Source organism: Callorhinchus milii, unplaced genomic scaffold, assembly GCF_018977255.1.
Source record: "Callorhinchus milii isolate IMCB2004 unplaced genomic scaffold, IMCB_Cmil_1.0 Scaffold5, whole genome shotgun sequence".
NCBI classification, from domain to species: Eukaryota; Metazoa; Chordata; class Chondrichthyes; order Chimaeriformes; family Callorhinchidae; genus Callorhinchus; species Callorhinchus milii.
Window position 1 is genome coordinate 31,435,140 of NW_024704746.1, and position 17,595 is coordinate 31,452,734.

Below are 17,595 nucleotides of genomic sequence, written 5' to 3' on the forward strand. Positions count from 1 at the left end.
TGTGTGTGTGTGTGTGAAGGAGTTTTTCACTCATTGTTTCAAGCAACGTCTCTGCAAACACACACACACCACACAACACACACCACACCACACAACACACAACACACACCACACCACACACCACACAACACACCACACAACACACACAGAGAGACATAAAGGTTTTATTAAAACAAAGTCCTTTTTTGTAGTATCTTTTGAATCAGGGTTTTTTTTTTGGGGGGGGGGTGGGGGGGTGCAAATGCTACTGAACAATCCAGGGGAGGTGTTGATGTTGTCTGCAAGTGCTGTTATCAGCACTGATACAGCGAGTGCATCCACACAGCATAGGAACCATCCATCCATCCATCCAGTCATCCATCCCCATCCATCCATCCATCCATCCCCATCCATCCATCCATCCATCCCCATCCATCCATCCCCATCCATCACCATCCATCCATCCATCCATCCCCATCCATCCATCCCCACCCATCCATCCATCCATCCCCATCCATCCATCCCAATCCATCCCCATCCATCCATCCCCATCCATCCAGCCACCAGCCTTGTTCAGTTTACATGTGTGTTGGGTCCATTTCGCAGTAGAGATGGGGTTGGGTTTAAGTGTCATGAAAATATGGAATGGGGCAACTTTGTGTTATAAATACGTTTACAAAACAATCATTTGGTCACTCGATCCGCCGCTGTTTGTGGGTGTCACCCTTCCTGTGCACAAATGGCTGCTGCCTTTCAGCCCCCCCCCCCCCCCCCCCCCGCCCCACAAAAACGCACAGTCACTACACCTCACAATATATTCTGGATGCGCTTTGAGATGTCAAATGCAAGGATTATTATTATTGTTGTTGTTAAATTACATGTGTGCATAGTGTCTATTTTGCATATCTGTGTACTCCTTCGTCTCCAGCACCCCCCCCCCCCCCCCCATCCCCATTCCTGGTATGGGATCGAAATTGTATTAAAATAATCCTATAATATAATAATCCTTGTATTTGATGACGCCTTATCATGTCATTGAGACATGTCAAAGTGCTTCACAGAATATATTGTAATGTGTAGTGACTGTATTTTGTGGGCAAAATGCGGCAGCCAATTGCTCACAGCAGTGTCCCACAAACAGTCGTGGATTGAGTGAGCACATTTTTCTTTAAAGAATTATTACCCCAGGAAAGCAACTGACAACCGTGTTCCTGTTTACTGCTCGATGAACAGAGATGTGTGGAGTAAGAAAACTTGTCTAAGGTTTCACCCCACACAGGATCTGAACCTGGGTCCTCTCGGTTTTGAGTCTGATTGACAAGCATAAGGAGGTGAGAATTACCTGCTCAATGGGTCTCTCATACACACCCATTTCAATGACAACTCAACAAGGTGCCTTCTGCAAGTCTGTTGCTCATCCACTCTATTCCATCATCGGCAGCCATGCTTTCAGCCATCACATCCCGAAACTCTGGAACTCCTTGCCTCAATCCCTCCACTTTGCCCCCTCCTTGTCCGCAGTCACCAATGCTCTCTCTCTGGCTCGGGATCAAGCTCCGCTACTGTTACTCCAAAACACTATCCGGCATGAAAGATGTTGTATAAATGCAAGTTGTTATGGCAAGGGTGTCTGAGAAGGCGCGGATCATGGAACCATAGAAATTTGCAGCCTAGTAGAGGTTTATGTCCCTCTCAAAAGGTCTTCGTAAAATTATAAAGGACACAATGAAAGAGGGGAGGTTGAATCTGTGTCAACCTGTTATGATGTATTATCTCTGAAGCTTAGTGTTGATGTTACCAAAATGATACCGAAAGTGCTAGAAAGGATAAATATTTATTTCTCCTCGACACAACTACTGTATAGTGAACAAACCTGTGCTAACGCCTCCCGGAACTTCGGATGTTAATTGATGATTGTCATTCTAGTTTATTTTCAAAATTGCACTACTACTACTAATAATAATCCTTGCATTTGGTATAGCGCCTAATCACGCCTTCGAGATATCTCAAAGCACTTCTCAGAATATACTGTAAAGTGAATTGACTGTATATTTTGTGGGCAAAACTACATAGCTTAATTGACACAGGTACCATATATTATGGAATATCTACCCCTCTGTGTATGGGGGATATTTCATTATATGAGCACAGAATGGACATGTTTCTGTTGATATTCCTTTGGGAATAAGCTGTTCTGATAACGTTTGGTAACATACAACGTAGCAACAGAAGGTGTATGTGGAATCTTCGCCTTTGAGAACTACCTTGTAACAACACTTAGCTTCAGAGATAAAGAATCATAACAGGTTGACACAGATTCAATCTCCCCTCTTTCACTGTGTTCTTCCTAAGTTTTCAGAAGATCCTAACCTACAGTCTTCGGTAACACGCACCGCTGGGAATAGCTGAAATTGGCAAAACTGTCCAAGAATCAAAAGCCTGATTTTCTACTGGGATTTCATTGTCCTATTTTTTGGGGTCAGCCGAGTGTCTGACACATGCGGAAACAAACCCATCACCATGCTTAAGAGTATCCAAACCAAGCTGAGATTGCCATGCATCCCACCTACTCACTGTTAGTTACAGAGAAGCAACATGTTTCTCAGAGAAGGAACCCATCGTTCTTTCATACATATTTATGAGAGAACAATGGGTTCTTCCCAACGGGTAGTAATGGTACTTGTGAGATTTAGAGAGAAATGATAATGCTGCAGGTACCTCATATCCTGGTGTCTCTGCAAATACCTTGCTGTAATTTATCAGGTGAAATTCGTGATAGGTACTTTTTCCAATTTGCGTAGGATTATTGACTCCTAATTATTGAGATCAGCCTAAGTGTTCTGTAGTTGCCAGGTATAGCTCTGTCTCCTTTGCTGAACATAAGGGACACATTTGTTTTTTCGTGGTTTGCCAGAATCTCTCCAGCTTTGAACAATTCTCTTAGAGTATCTGTCTTGCTGTCTGTCTGTCTGTCTGTCATTACTTTGCAATTTTCCTCCCTTGTCTCTTTAAGTACTGTGGGTATGTCAACCGTCCCAGAGGATTTCTTATTTATCAGCCCTTGAGTCTATCTAGAACTTTTGCTTCCCAAATGTCAAACTCCCGAAGCTTACACAAAATACGTTGGATGTTGGATAGAATATTGTTGGTGTCTTCCCTGGCAAAAACCTTCACGGAGTAGTCATTTAATATGTTTACCATCTCCTGGTTGTCCTCCTTTTCAACTCCCTTTGGGTTCCTTCAGGGTTTTAACTTCCTCCCTGAATATTTATTCCAGTTCTACTGCTAACAATCCATCATTGTTTCTCTCATGAAACAAACAAGTTTGTGGGAGCTGCTGAACGTATTGCATTGTGTGTGAGCCATTCATGAATAACTTTGTCACATTCAGAGTCAGAAACCTCGGTTTTAAAAATTCAAAACAAGATTTGTGATCACAGCAATAATAATAATAATAATAATTATTGCATTTGATATAGTGCCTTATCACGTCATTGAGACATCTCAAAGTGCGTCACAGAATATATTATAAAGAGAATTGACTGTATATATTGTGGATGAAATTCAGCAGCCAATTGTGCACAGCAGTATCCCACATAAAGTCGTGGATTGAGTGACTAAAGTATTATTTCAATTTTTTTGGAAAGGATTATTACCCATGGAAAGAACATCGACTAGCAACCGGGTTCCTACTTACTGCGAGCTAAACAGAGGTGTGTGGAGGAAGGGAATCAAATCCCGGTCCCTCGCTTGTGAGGTGAGCGATCTAATCAATACGCTACAGAACTCCATATTGCTCTTCCACTACAAATTTTGTGGTTTCTGTGGCATGGATCACACTACCAAAGTGGAAGCGCTGTTCATTCAGTGCCACAATTCCTGTGCCTGCCCCTTTAACTAGGGGCACTATACCTGTACATTTTTGAAGGAACTATGCACATGTTCAGAAATTATTACCATTTATTACCTAAGTAGTACATTGATGGCAGGTTTGTCTCGCATAAGCAACGGCTTGGAAAAATTCTTCCTCAGCATTAAAAAAATAGCAGTGTAGGCTGGAACATGTACCTGAATATCTTAGGATCATACATAGGAACATAGGAACAGGAGTAGGCCATTCAGCCTCTCGAGCCTGTTCCATCAATATCCGCCAATATCAAGCAGTGTTCCTCACAATCTACTACTTTTATAATTCCACTACTCCTATTTAACTTTCCCAATTAATCTTGTGGCTTTACTGAAAGGCCTATGTGGGTGCAGTCATCAATATCACTCAGTTAATTTTTCATTGTATGGTACTGTTAGTAACAATGTCACATGTAAATGACTTTGAAATAGTATTTGAGTTCAATATGTGGTTCGATGTGATTTGGTGTGAATTTGGAATGATTTACACAATAATAAAATAGTAGTCCTTACACTTCATACAATCCTTTTCACATTGGGAGAATGTCGCAAAGCACTTCACAGGATTATTCCAAAGTGACTGTGTATTTTGTTGACAAATGGGGTGTTTTGGTGTTATTCAGGGGTAATTTGATGCAATATGTTGAGATGTTATTTTATTTGGTGTGATAGGAAGCTGTACACACTCACGATCAGCACTGATTATGTCAATTAGAAAATATTCAAGCTCCATGCTGTGCTTCCACGTGGTTTAAATGTGTCTTGCGATCCCTAAATATCTCATTGTTTTCTAAGAATTTTGTGACTAAAATGTAATTTTATTAGATTCAGTCCATTTGATTTATCCTTCCAGAGTACCTGCCCTTCCATCTTCCCATGAAAGCAAGAAGCTGTTTCATAACTTAATCTACAGTTCGTAACCTCTATTATCATTTCTGGTAACCTGTTTGCTTTGTGTAAAAAAAACTTCCGCGTCTTCTAAAAGTGCCCTTCACAGTCATTAATCTGTGTCGTTTAGCCTTATTGCTTTGAAGCACTGTATCTGACAGTATCGTTATTAGATTTAATTTTCTAACCCATTTAACATCATATATGCTATGAGAAAAGCCTCTGCGCTGTGTGAAAACAGAAGTGCTACTTGAGTATTGTAAGAAATACTATAATTACCAGCCTGCATGGACAGCTTCTGCAATTCCCCACAAGCCCGTAGGAACATGCTTTGTGTATTTAAAGTTGAACTCAAACGTACAAATTAAATCTGCTCAGCAGCTCATGTCAAGCAATATCATGTGCATAAAACAATATGATGCACAGTTGCCACCTTGTGCCTAAAGCAGGAATAACAGTTATAACGGGAGCAACAGGATCACTTGGCTTAAGAAAATGTAGGAAATGTAAAGAAATGCACGGGAGGCACATCTCAGTTGTTATTTTTATTTTCTCTTTTCCCTGAGTGATGATTCTACCAGTAGCTTACATTTAGCTGCTGCTAAATTGGCCTCCATAGGCTTGCTTCAGGCCATCCTACAAATGATTTTCTCCCTGTCTGTGGAAAATGCTTCCCTTTTAGCTCGGCCGAAAGAAAGAATCTGCCCCTGGAATTGAAAGCAACATTGTGCCATGGGTAGGGAATTAGTTGGGAAATAAGAGACAAAGCGTTGGTATAAAATGGACATTCTCTGATTGATTGAGAGTGACAAGTGGTGTTCTCCAGGGATCTCTGTTGGGGCCCGAGCTTTTTAATCTTATATATCAGTGACCTGGATATAGGAATAGAGGGAACTGTTTCTAAGTTTGGGGATGATACCAAGCTAGAAGCTGTTGTAAATTTATGAAGAGGACCGGTGAAGAAATGCAGAGACAAAGATAGATTAAGCGAGTAGACAAAACTGTGGCAGTTTACCACTGCAAAGACAAAGTGGGATGCAAAAAAACAAGTGGGATGCTGCCCTTTATTGCATGAAGTCTGGAATATACATCTCTTCTTATATGGAGCACTCTTCAGGCTTCATTTTGAGTACTTTGTTCAGTTTTGGGCACACAATCTCAGAAAAGAAACTCATTTTGCACAGTTTATTTCTAATTCTCTATTTATTATAGATTAAGGCTGTATTGACATACACAGAGCAATTTGTACACTTTTGTACCATACCATCTGGTGTATTGCTAAGCATGCAGCAGATCAAACCAAATCACAATTCTTTCACGTTGAGGTGTAAATGAGCAGAATGATCTAGGAGTTTTATGTAGAACCTTTACTTGAGAACATTTATCAAGAGCAAAGCAAAAACTCTTCAGCTCATTAGTTCATCTGGTTTAGTGCAATCTTTACTTTCTGAGGCTTGTCCAGAAGCTCAACACTGCAGGTGAAAGGATCATAGTGTACCGAGAAAGGCTTCTTGATTTTAGAAGCGTAAATCCTGTTAAAAAAATAAACAAATATTTTTACTCTGTAAAATAAATACTTCTGTCATCCCTCATATACTGACTTCATTCCTTTATAACTTTTATATGCAGTTTATTTTATATGTTAACCTCTTGAACACTATGTTCATTTCATCCAAATTATAATTGCTTTTCTAAATCATAGAACCATAGAACCTTACACCACAGAAGGAGACCATTCGGCCCATCGGGCCCCTGCCAGCTCCTTGAAAGAACTAACCAACTAGTCCCAACATCCCTGCTCTTACCCCAGAGCCCTGCATTTTATGTTTTTAAGTTCCTATCCAATTCCCCTAAATTCCAATTTTTAAAACAATGTGTTATTATGCTTGTTTAATAATCCCAGATTACTCTAACGTGAGTATCTAAATACCGAGTAGATGTTCCAATTGGTTACAAAGAAAGTTTATTTCTGTTATCTGCTTGTCGTGACATGAATTCCAAAATACCGTAAGCTCCTCCTTCCATGACTAGTGATAGACCTGTACTTGTGAAATATATTGAACTCATAATGGAATTGTCTGAACAACTCATATTTCTTACCGAAGTTTGGATTTTGCGTCCTCAAAACTTTCAGACACAAAATAGACTGGTTGAAAGGTCTCATCTTGATATGGCTGGAGTGCAACAACCTCAGGATCAAATACTTTGTATTCTGGCTCATTGGATAAAGAATACTGTACACAACGGGAAAGAACATTCAGTTACAGTGCAAGTTCCAATTATATATCATATCACTGGTGGATCATATGATTAAGAGGGAAAAATTATGCGCCGACTGTGATAAGATTTAAATGTTACAAATTGAAATACAGAATTTTATTAAATAAATGCTGAAGTATTTGAGTATAATAATATTAATACTTGCATTTGGTATAGCTGTGCCCACAAAATATACAGACAATTTGCTTTACAGTATATTATGTGAAGCGCTTTGAGGTGTCTTGAAGATGTGATAAGGCGCTATATCAAATACAAGTACTATGATTATTATTATTATAGTGCCTTTCATGTTGGGAGGACGTCCCAAAATGCTTCACAGAATTTACTGTGAAATGCAATGACTGTGTATTTGTGGTCAAATGAGTACGAGTATAGATGTGTTTGTGTGTATGCCAGTATATGCATATATGTTGTAGAGTATGTGTGTGTTGAACGTATTGAAATGTCATTATTTTTCCTTACCTTGAGCTCCCCATATGAAGAAAGAAGTCCAGCTCCATAGGCTTTAATAATTCCATTCTGTTTACAGAGACCAAACTCTACTGTAAACCAGTAAAGCTGCATTAACAAAGAACAAAATACACCCTTGTTTAAAAAAAACACACTGTTACACATGAGTTGATATTATAATTAAATGCTGGTACTTGCAGTAAGTGGATTACAAGCCATTTTTATTTTGTTTGGGGAGGGTGAAAAGGCAGAAGAGATATTCATTATTTTGAGTGAGATGAAAGCACGGCCAAGCAATGCAACAATGTATTTCAGTCAAATTTATAGAACTATATTGGAACTGTTAGCAAACAGACAAAATAAAGAGGGATGCTTAAATATTTAACATGGATATTATTGCCTTAACGAACTAAGCTGCTTAAAAGATTGCTTAAATATTTATTAAATATATATTGTACTACCACAGTAAATAATGTTCCTATTATTACGCACCGTTGACAATTTTTCAATATCTTCATCGGATGCCCCTAAAGACGCAAGACCAAGCTCCTAAAGAATAGATAAAAAGGAAAAATATGTCTCATTAAATGTTTGGGGATCACTGCATTCAGGGATCAGTTCATTTCAATTTGAAATTGTTTGAAGTAGAATTGCTAATCTTGTGATTTTATCGCAAATTATCTACCAAGTACGTTTATACATAATAACAGTCACAATTCTAATATATTTTGTTGCACTTTTGGTGTATGTGATGAGCTAGATTTCTTATTGTCAGGAATGTAAGTGACAGTTAACTGACGGAACCAATGAGCTATCCCATTTGTTATTCAACTTATTCAGAGACACAGATGATCAGCGATTATTTTCTCGATTTTATAAACATAAAATCCCTGGATATCTAAAATAAAATGCTATTGCAGAAAATGATGGCGAGCGAAAATCTTTTTAAACGCAAACACTGGGATGAAGCATTTTTCCAAATAACAAACTACCGTACCTGGGAAAATTGTGCAAATTGCTTGTCTGCTAACATAGGAATATGTCCCAGCAATTCATGACAGCAGTCACTTTAAGGAAGGCAAAACATCATTATTATTCGTATTTCTCGCTATTAACATACAAAGCAGCCTTTGGAGGCAGATGACTTATTGCCACCATTTCTGACTCCATTTTGCTTCGCATAAAGGTTTGGTGTTTCATCGTTACTATTAGAAACTGAACGGTATGCAGTAAAAATCGCATGAGTCTGAACCGTATAAATCGTATAATCACCTAAGTCGTACATCTGCCCAAGTCCAGTTCAAGAGTTTTTATTCTATGAAAGTTTGACATAACTCATACTTTGCACAAGTCGTATTAAATGTATGGTCATCAATTAATGCGACTTATGTGAGGTTTACTGTCTTTCAGTCCTGAATTTTCATTTGTCTTTATTGCAGGTTCAGGTTATCTGTTTTGGTGGAGCACCAACAGTACAGGGGAACAAGGGCAAAAACAATAAGATAGAGAATGATGGCAAAATAAATGGGGGAAAAGGATAAAACTAAGAAGAATGAAATTATAAAACGATTTTGCTCTAAAAGGGTTACATGACATTTTACTTGTCAATGAGGCAAGTTGCAGTTCATCTAAACATTCGCTGCTAGTTTCAAACTAAAGTGAGTTATGTTATTATTATTATTAATTATTATTATTATTATCCTCGTCTCCACTATGACAACAGCTGGTAGGAATAAAGAAGCTGATGCAAACGAGAGAGAAGGAATGAATGATATAATCAAACACACACACACACACAAAGGGTAGAAACAAAATAAGCATAAATTAAGAGTGGAGGTGCAAAAAAAAAACGAAGACAAGGGATAAATAGTAATAAATAAACTCACGGTTCGGGGGAGTGTTTTGGGGCTGAGGAGTGGCGGATGTACTGTGTGCACTGAAAGACTCTGAATGCCAGACTGGCGAGGAAGTCGCTGGGACTCAGCAAACCTGCAACAGGGCGCAGACGGAATCCAGTCCTTTCTGGGGTGGGGGGGGGGAAACGACCAAAGACAATATTCCTATGTTAGCAGACAAGCAATTTGCACCGTTTTTAAATTGTGTTTGCGTTTAAAAATCTCGAGGGCAGATCAGATCTTTCATTGCCACCGGATCATTGCTCACTCAATTTGGTTTCCACCAAAAGGTTTGGTGTCGGGGGGCACTGTGAGTATCAGAGAGAAAGAGAGTGGAGGAAAGTGAAGGGGGAAACATCTCTCTGGCAGGTTGCTCCTTCCTTGTGGAGTCCTGTAGCTCAGTGGTTAGAGCACTCGCTTTGCAAGCGAGAGACCTGAGTTCAATTCCAGGCAGAGGGCAAAACCTTGGGCAAGTTTCCTTACTCCACACACCTAATAATAATCCCTCCAAAACCAAAAACAATAATAAATTGGTCATTTTCAATCTACGACTGTTTGTGGGACATTGCTGTGCGCAATTGGCTGCCGCGTTCGCCCACAAATATACAGTCAATTCACTTTACAGTGTATTCTGTGAAGCGCTTTGGGACGTCCTCACGACATGAAAAGCGTTATATCAAATGCAAGGATTATTATTATTATTAGTGAAAGTGACATGTCCTCATATGCAATGGATGGAGGGGGGGTGGTGTGTGGGGGTGGAGTGGGGGAAAAATGCTGGTTCCCACATATTTGCTTGTGATTTGCTTTACCTGTCAGGTACCTGGAGACAACGTGGAGCTGTGGGATGTTGTCTTCTCGGTAGCCACACTGTTGCTCCAGCTGCTGAAACCCATCCAGGAACTGTTTGCAGGCATGAGTTGGGTAGAGAGCAGTCAACTCTCTGTATATCTCTTCCTGCAACAAGAACCCACATCACACCTCCTGCAGACGAGCTCCCATTTCGCACAGCAATGTGTAAATCGAGCCCCAGCACTGGAAGGAATGAGCGCTCACTGCCCCTGTGCAGATTTATAATCAAATATCTCCAAACAACTGTTTAAATCTTCTCATCTCACCCGTAAACACGCGTAAACACGACACTCTTCGAGGTGGTCAGAGATGATCAGACGTTCACTGAAAAGATTTGCAAAACACTGTCTTTGTGAGATCAAACGCCTTCAGTGAAATCCAATTTTTTAATTAAAATGGGTAGATTGCAACATGCATATCTGAAGCATGTATTATTATTATGTCTCGAAACAAGTCTCTGCAAAGAGTTAGCACTTGCATTTATTTCTGAACATTTACAGTAATAACAGCAAGAAGCAGACACGTTGTCCACCAAATTAATCTGCAGAGCTAAATGCAATACGATTGAACTTTGCTATTACATTGAACCCGAAGAGACACATCAACAGCCAAATGGAAACACGGATATAATAATAATAATAATAATAATAATAATAATAATAATAATAAATGAGTAAACGGTTTGCAACAGATCGCTCGATCACTGAGCAAGTTAGACCCAATTGGAAGTGAAAAGGGAATTTAATCCTCACCAGGTTGTGATCTCCTCTGGAGTGTATTCCACTCTGGGCAAGGGATCTCCCCTGTGGAGAAAGGAATAGTGAAACACGACTGAATCATCCACGCTTTTAGTTTGCAATCAATATTTAATAAACTTGGGCTCAGTGTTAATTCGACACGAATGCACTAATGTAACCTGGTGCTGGTGAGCACTCTGGGCTACAGTTCACCCACAGTTCGGGATGTGGTGCTCTTTTTAAACCAAAAGCTGCATTCTTCCTTTAACGCAGGATCGAGCAGGAGATACTGCCACGTTTGTGTTTTAAATTGGAAGACTTAAATGAATTAAAACACCACTTTAAATTGGGACACTGCTGTATGCAATTGGCTGTTGCGTTTTGCCCATGAAATATACAGTCAAACTCACTTTGCAGTGTATTCTGTAAAGGGACAACAGGATAAGGCGCTATATCAAATGCAAGTATTATTATTATTATTAACAGAAATTAGTACGTTTATTTATCAATACTTCTTTTTTTTTCACTTGGGTTGAAGTGGGCTTGTGAGTTACTGAAGATAAACTTACTCTTTGTAGTTAAATGCCAGGTCTGCGATGAAGGATCTGCGCTTTCTGTATTCTGGATCATGGTAACCCTTAAGCAAAAATAAAGCAACACAATAAATGATTATAGCTCTGTTTCTCTGCTCTTGCTATTGATAATGATAATAATAATAATAATCCTTGCATTCGATATAGCGCTTTTCACATCTTCTAGACGGCTCAACGGGCTTCACAGAACACACTGTAAAATTAATTGACTGTATATGTTTGTGGGCGAAAAGCAGCAGATAATTGGGCACAGCAGCGTAGCACAAATAGTCGTGAGTGGAAGTGACCAATTTTATTATTTTTTTTCGAGGGATTATTATGAGTCGTGTGGTGTAAAGAAACTTGCCCAAGGTTTCACCCTTGAAATCGAACCCAGGTCTCTCGCTTGCGAGGCGAGTGCTCTAACCGCTGAGCTACAGGACTCCTGATGATCTGAATATACAGACAGGTAAAGTTTAATTTCTCCTGGGGAGGACTAGGGCCATACTTGGCAAAATTTACAGAATCTTCAAAACATTTATTGTGCTAATTGTGGAGTCCTGTAGCGTATTGGTTGGAGCACTCGCCTTGCAAGCGAGAGGACCCGGGATCGATTCCTGTGCAGGGTGAAAGCTTAGACACACTTCAGTTTACCCTGCAGTAAGTAGAAATCTGGTTACGAGTCGATTGGCTTTCGGTAGGTAATATTCCCTTTTAAAAAAAAATGTGGTCACTCAATCCACGACTGTTTGTGGGACACTGCTGTGCATAATTGGCTGCCGCGTTTCACCCACAAAATATACAATCAGTTCACTTTACAGTATATCCTGTGAAGTGATTTGAGATGTTTTGAAGACGTGATAAGGCGCTATATCAAATGCAAGGATTATTATTCTAGTTACTGTAGTTTAAAGAACACCTCACCGAATACTCTAAATGTTGCTTCCACATTACATTTCCATCCAAACTTACTGGATGTTGGCGATCCAAGTCAGGTTCAAACTTTGTGACCAAATGATGGCATCGGTCAAGATCTCGCAACTTCTTCGGAAACCATCGAACTGTAAAAAAGATAGTTATTTCACATCAAAACTCTGAAGAATATATAGATGGTATCTATTTTTAATAAAAAGCAAAACAACCTGGAAGTTCAAATGGCGAACAGCGACATCGACACCGACATACAGCGATGACTACCTTTTTCCTCTCTGCTGCTGCTGACCTTCTCAGCCACTTGTTTCAAAGAGTTAATCAACATCTTAGCAACCGAGCCCTGCACCTCACATCGGACGAAAAAGTCCAGATCTTCTGCCCAGTTCTTGGAGTTTTGCGCTGGCCTGCTTTCTAGGTGGTGAATTTTGGCCTCAAACGTCTGCAAAAAGATTTGTTGATGGTTTCAAAACTCTCCCCCAAATTTCAGAGAATCGCAGCGTTTGTTTTTGTAATCCGTATCAGTTCATGGCAACTAAATAAACTACACAGTGATCTCAAGCAAAATAGTGAAACCCTACCAAGGTAACAACCCAGGACATCTAGAGAAGACATTCGATCTCATGACTTTTTTAACCCAATAATCATAATAATAATTTGGTCACTCAATCCACGACTGTTTGTGGAAAACTGCTGTGCGCAATTGGCTGCCATGTTTTGCTCACAAAATATAAAGTCAATTCAGTTTACAGGGTATCCTGTGAAGTGCTTTGAGACGTCTCGAAGACATGATAAGGCACAATTGCAAGGATTATTATTGTTGTTATTAACATAACCAAGATCATGTACTTCCTCTGCATCGTCTGTTCAACACAGGTTGAACCTTTCATTTGAATATAAGTGCAAGTTGTTATTGTTGTTTTGGACAAAATGACTCTGTGGGACTCAACTCATTCAGGAGCTAACAAAAAAAAATTCTAACAACACCTACCTCGAACATTTTGATGGTGAGGGAAAGGTTGGAGTTTTGGGCATTTCTCAGGGTAAAAACGATGTTTAGAATCGCCTTTCCATCTTCGTGGTCGTTGAGGGTTGGACCATCCGACTGGTCAGTGTGCTCGGGGGCTGAGCTCTTGTGAATATCCTCGTTTAGACTTTGCATTCTTCCCGGGAGACACTGGGAACCGACCTCAGTCTTCATTGGGATTTAGGTCACTCACGATCTCAGACTGGAGGAGGCTGCAGAGAAAAAATAGCTCTCAATCGAGAAGCCGGTAGTATGAGCAATGGAGAACTCGCTGTGAATTTGGTCGTGCTCAATGTCAATATGCTGCATAAAGGATGTGTGGAGACACCTATTTATTGGGACTGCCTCTTGAAATCTTTTACGTAAGTATACACGTAAACACCATGGACATTCAGATTAGATGGCAATGTTTCAAATAGGTTTTTTGAATCTAAAATTAGATCTCACATATAAATTCAGGGTTTCAATGGTGAGGAATTTTATGTCAGTTGGTTCTCAATGTCCAATGGAAACACAACACATTCAACACAGTGTGGGAACTAAACAGGAAATTGAGTCTGAAATGCATCATTACCCATTATTGTCCAATAGTCTGTGATTCACAACCAACAGTGTGTAATTATGAATTAATTATACTTTTTTTTGCTAAACTCTTAAATGTGCAAGGTTTTTTTTCGGGGGAAGGTGAAATCAAAGCAACACTAGGTTTTTGTCATTTGTATCACTTTATCTTAAGAGTTTTAACGCAGAGTAATTTTCTAAGATTAATTCTGGACATAGATACATGGGGGGGGGGGGGGGGGGGGGAGGTTGGGAGTAGTAGATTCAATTCATTATCTACCATTGAATTGATTTATTACCGTTCATCATTGATCCACACATTTAGTCACTGATCACTCACTCTTTCATTGAATTTTTTTTCTCGCTCCTAACACATTATACACTCACTTTTGCTCAGCATTCGCTCTTTCCTTGGCAGGGAATCACAGAGCTAATCCCATTCAATCATTCACCTACTGGTCTGTTGCTCGCCCTTTTTTATTTCCTTCACCCTTTCCTCCCCAATAGCAGATACCATACCAGTGTTTGGCGCTGTCCCTGGTTCTGAATCACTCGCACTGCCCCACCACAAGGCAAATATTTCATCTTAACACTATTTTTCCTTGCGATCAGTTGTTTTAACGAGTACCATTTTAACCAAACAACTTACCAGTAAATAACCAGGAAGAAAACAATCACTGTGAACATTACAGAAATTCTTCAATCTCATACGGAATGCACGAATATCCCCCTCCATTCAATGAGTGAGTTTTGACTCCTTACGTTAACAAATATTCGTATTTTGAACATTTCTACAACAATAATAATCCTTACATTTGATATAACGCCTTATCACTTGATTGGGACGCCTCAAAACGCTTCACAGAATATATTGCAAAGTGGATTGACTGTATTGCATGTTGTGGGCAAAACGATGAATGATCAATAAATAAATGATGAATATATGACCATAGCAGATAAATGGTTATTAAATAAATCGCCAGTACAAAAGGTAAACACGTGCAAATGGTCCACTTTATTGATTTATTAATAGCAATTCTGCTTGTTGCTGTCTGCAAACTCTATTAATAAATCACTGAATTTGCTTTAATGTCCATCTCACCTGCTTCGGATTTCGTGTAAAACAATCTTGCATTAAAACGCCGAAGATAAAACACTGCACAATTACGCTTTTACTTAAAAGTCCCATCAAATCCGGATACTGTTTATTGTCAGAAAGAACCACTCTCTTCGTGCAGACTGACCCAAATGCAAAAAAAAAATTTTTTGGACGAGCTTAAATAAATAAGCAATGGTCTGCATAAAACCTGGAGCAACGATGCAATGGCATAATCATAATAATAATAATAATAATAATAATAACACCTAAATGATTCCGTGCATGCGAGTGAAAAATTAATAGATTATATGAATTACAAGACAAGGGACGTTTTATTATTTTTTTTTCCAATCACCTATTTAACTTTGCCCCCAAATTGCCCCAATCCAGTTGTGCACCCGCTAACAGCTCAGATCCAATGCCAATACTATAATAATAATAATAATACTAATAATAATAATAATACGTCTCAAAGCGCTTCAAAATATAGTGTACAGTGAACTGACCGTATATTTTGTGGGTGAAACACAGAGGCAAATTGCGCACAGCGGTGTCACACAAATAGTCGTAGATCGAGTGACCGAATTATTATTTCACTTCCACACGTTTCACGTTACACTGCGCACGGAATTCAGATCTGTATTGGACTGGTAACCGTTTTGCAACGGGAAGAAAATTTCTGGGCAGAAGCAAAAGACTTCTCCATCCTATTCCCCCGCAGGGCAGCGAGGAGCGGGTGTGCAGTTGGTGGAGAGGTGTCCCGGCGAAGAGGATGTGGTGGGAAAAAGCGCGTCGATTCGCAGCGGTGGTTTGGAAGTCGCTTCGGTTTTCTTATTTTTTATTTTTTTCTGATTTCTGATTTTTTTTCTGATTTTTTTTCGTTGTGTGGGTTAATAACTAACACGTCCAGTGGGGGGGGGGGGGGGGGGGGGTGGGGGTGGGGGGGGGGGGGGGTGGCCTTTGGCTCTCTCCGCAAACACACTGCACCGGTCCCCAACTTTTACGGTCGTCGTCTGAAGTTGTTCAAACGGTGGACCGGACCGACCCCTCCGGTAGAGTGGAACCGTGGAAAAGGTACCGTGTGTTTCCACTGCAGCAGCAAATCCGATTTAAACACGATTTATCCGCGGGAGAGAGCAAAATAACTCTCTCTCTCTCTCTATATATATATATATGTTGCATTACTGTGAGATCAGAGGCACTTGGTTTGCTTATTAGCCTCTGTGCAGAAAGATGCTACAGTTTCCACTCGTCCAGGTTGCATGTCAGTCTCTGCCTTTATTGTTCAGTTGATTGCAGGTATTTTCGGCACTGGATAGGATAATACCTTATAATAGTGCTTTTTCCTCTCCATTGGGAGAGTTTTCTCTCAGTCGTGATCATTTTCTTCTTAATTGAAGCGCAATTTAAAGCCAAACGATTGGCTTTAACCACTGTAAATTGGTTGGGATTTGTAAGGAGGACAGACGGTTTATTGTGGGGGGTGGTGGGGGGTCTTGAGTGGTAAACATGGCTTAAATAATTTAAGTGTGATATTAACGGTGCGTTTAAAAGATATTAAGCAGAAACATTGATAGCTCTGTGGCTCGTTTGGTTAAACAAAAAAACAGAATAAAAGTTGGGGGAGAAACAGTGGGCAATCAATTGAATAAAAATTAATATCATTGATGATAACTAGAAATTGGTACAGTTAAATTGTGGTCACATTGAGTTTGATGTGTCCATTACTTTGTTCGAATTCAGGTGATCCCATGTAAATATCTCTCAACAGAATTATACCATCTGTGGGTGATTCTTACCGTGAGGTAAATATGTAATACATATCTTTGATATCTTTCTTAAAACTGGAATCATTTTACAACACTGAAGTATATAAAATGTGTGTGGGGGTGTGTGTGTGTGAGGGGGGTTTGAGACACATAGACATATATTCATCCAATGTTGGAAAATACACAGAAATATAATTGTTTATCTGGTAATTTTAAGATACTCTGCTTGAAGGGCGCTATAAAAATCTAATTTGTTGTTGTTGGTTGTGTTTTCACTCACTGATCGATTGCTTTTATTTAGATTGTGTTGTGCGAATCGAAAGGATGGCTCAGAGCATTCCCTAATGAGAAAATGGCTAGAAAGTCCAGTGCCTATCAATTAACGTGGGAAACATCTAATAAATTGACATGAGTGAAATAGTGTTCAGAGAGATTATTAGCAAAGAGTGTCTGAGGCGGATCTGAGTTGGAGTTGATATGAAATTACAACAGGTAAGTAGGAAGATTATTTTTTTTGTTAGTTAATTGCACAGCTGCTTGAAGTATAAACATGTCAGGAGCACAAGTTGATAGTGTAGGCTACAGGGGATTTTCAGAATTATCCAAAAAAAACACAGCTAGAAGAGAAATAAATCACTTGAAAAAAATGC

At 39.5% G+C, this 17,595-nt stretch overlaps 1 protein-coding gene across 1 annotated transcript; it reads right to left on the reverse strand.

Annotated features, from left to right (window-relative positions):
• Positions 1-6,051: 6,051 nt before the first annotated feature.
• On the reverse strand, positions 6,052-13,690 carry th2 (tyrosine hydroxylase 2). The gene is given in 13 exon segments (XM_042335048.1): positions 6,052-6,189; positions 6,191-6,305; positions 6,874-7,007; positions 7,516-7,611; positions 7,996-8,052; positions 8,501-8,570; positions 9,390-9,525; positions 10,211-10,356; positions 11,003-11,053; positions 11,557-11,624; positions 12,532-12,620; positions 12,757-12,931; positions 13,481-13,690. Coding segments are annotated over 13 exon segments (1,485 nt in total).
• Positions 13,691-17,595: the final 3,905 nt, after the last annotated feature.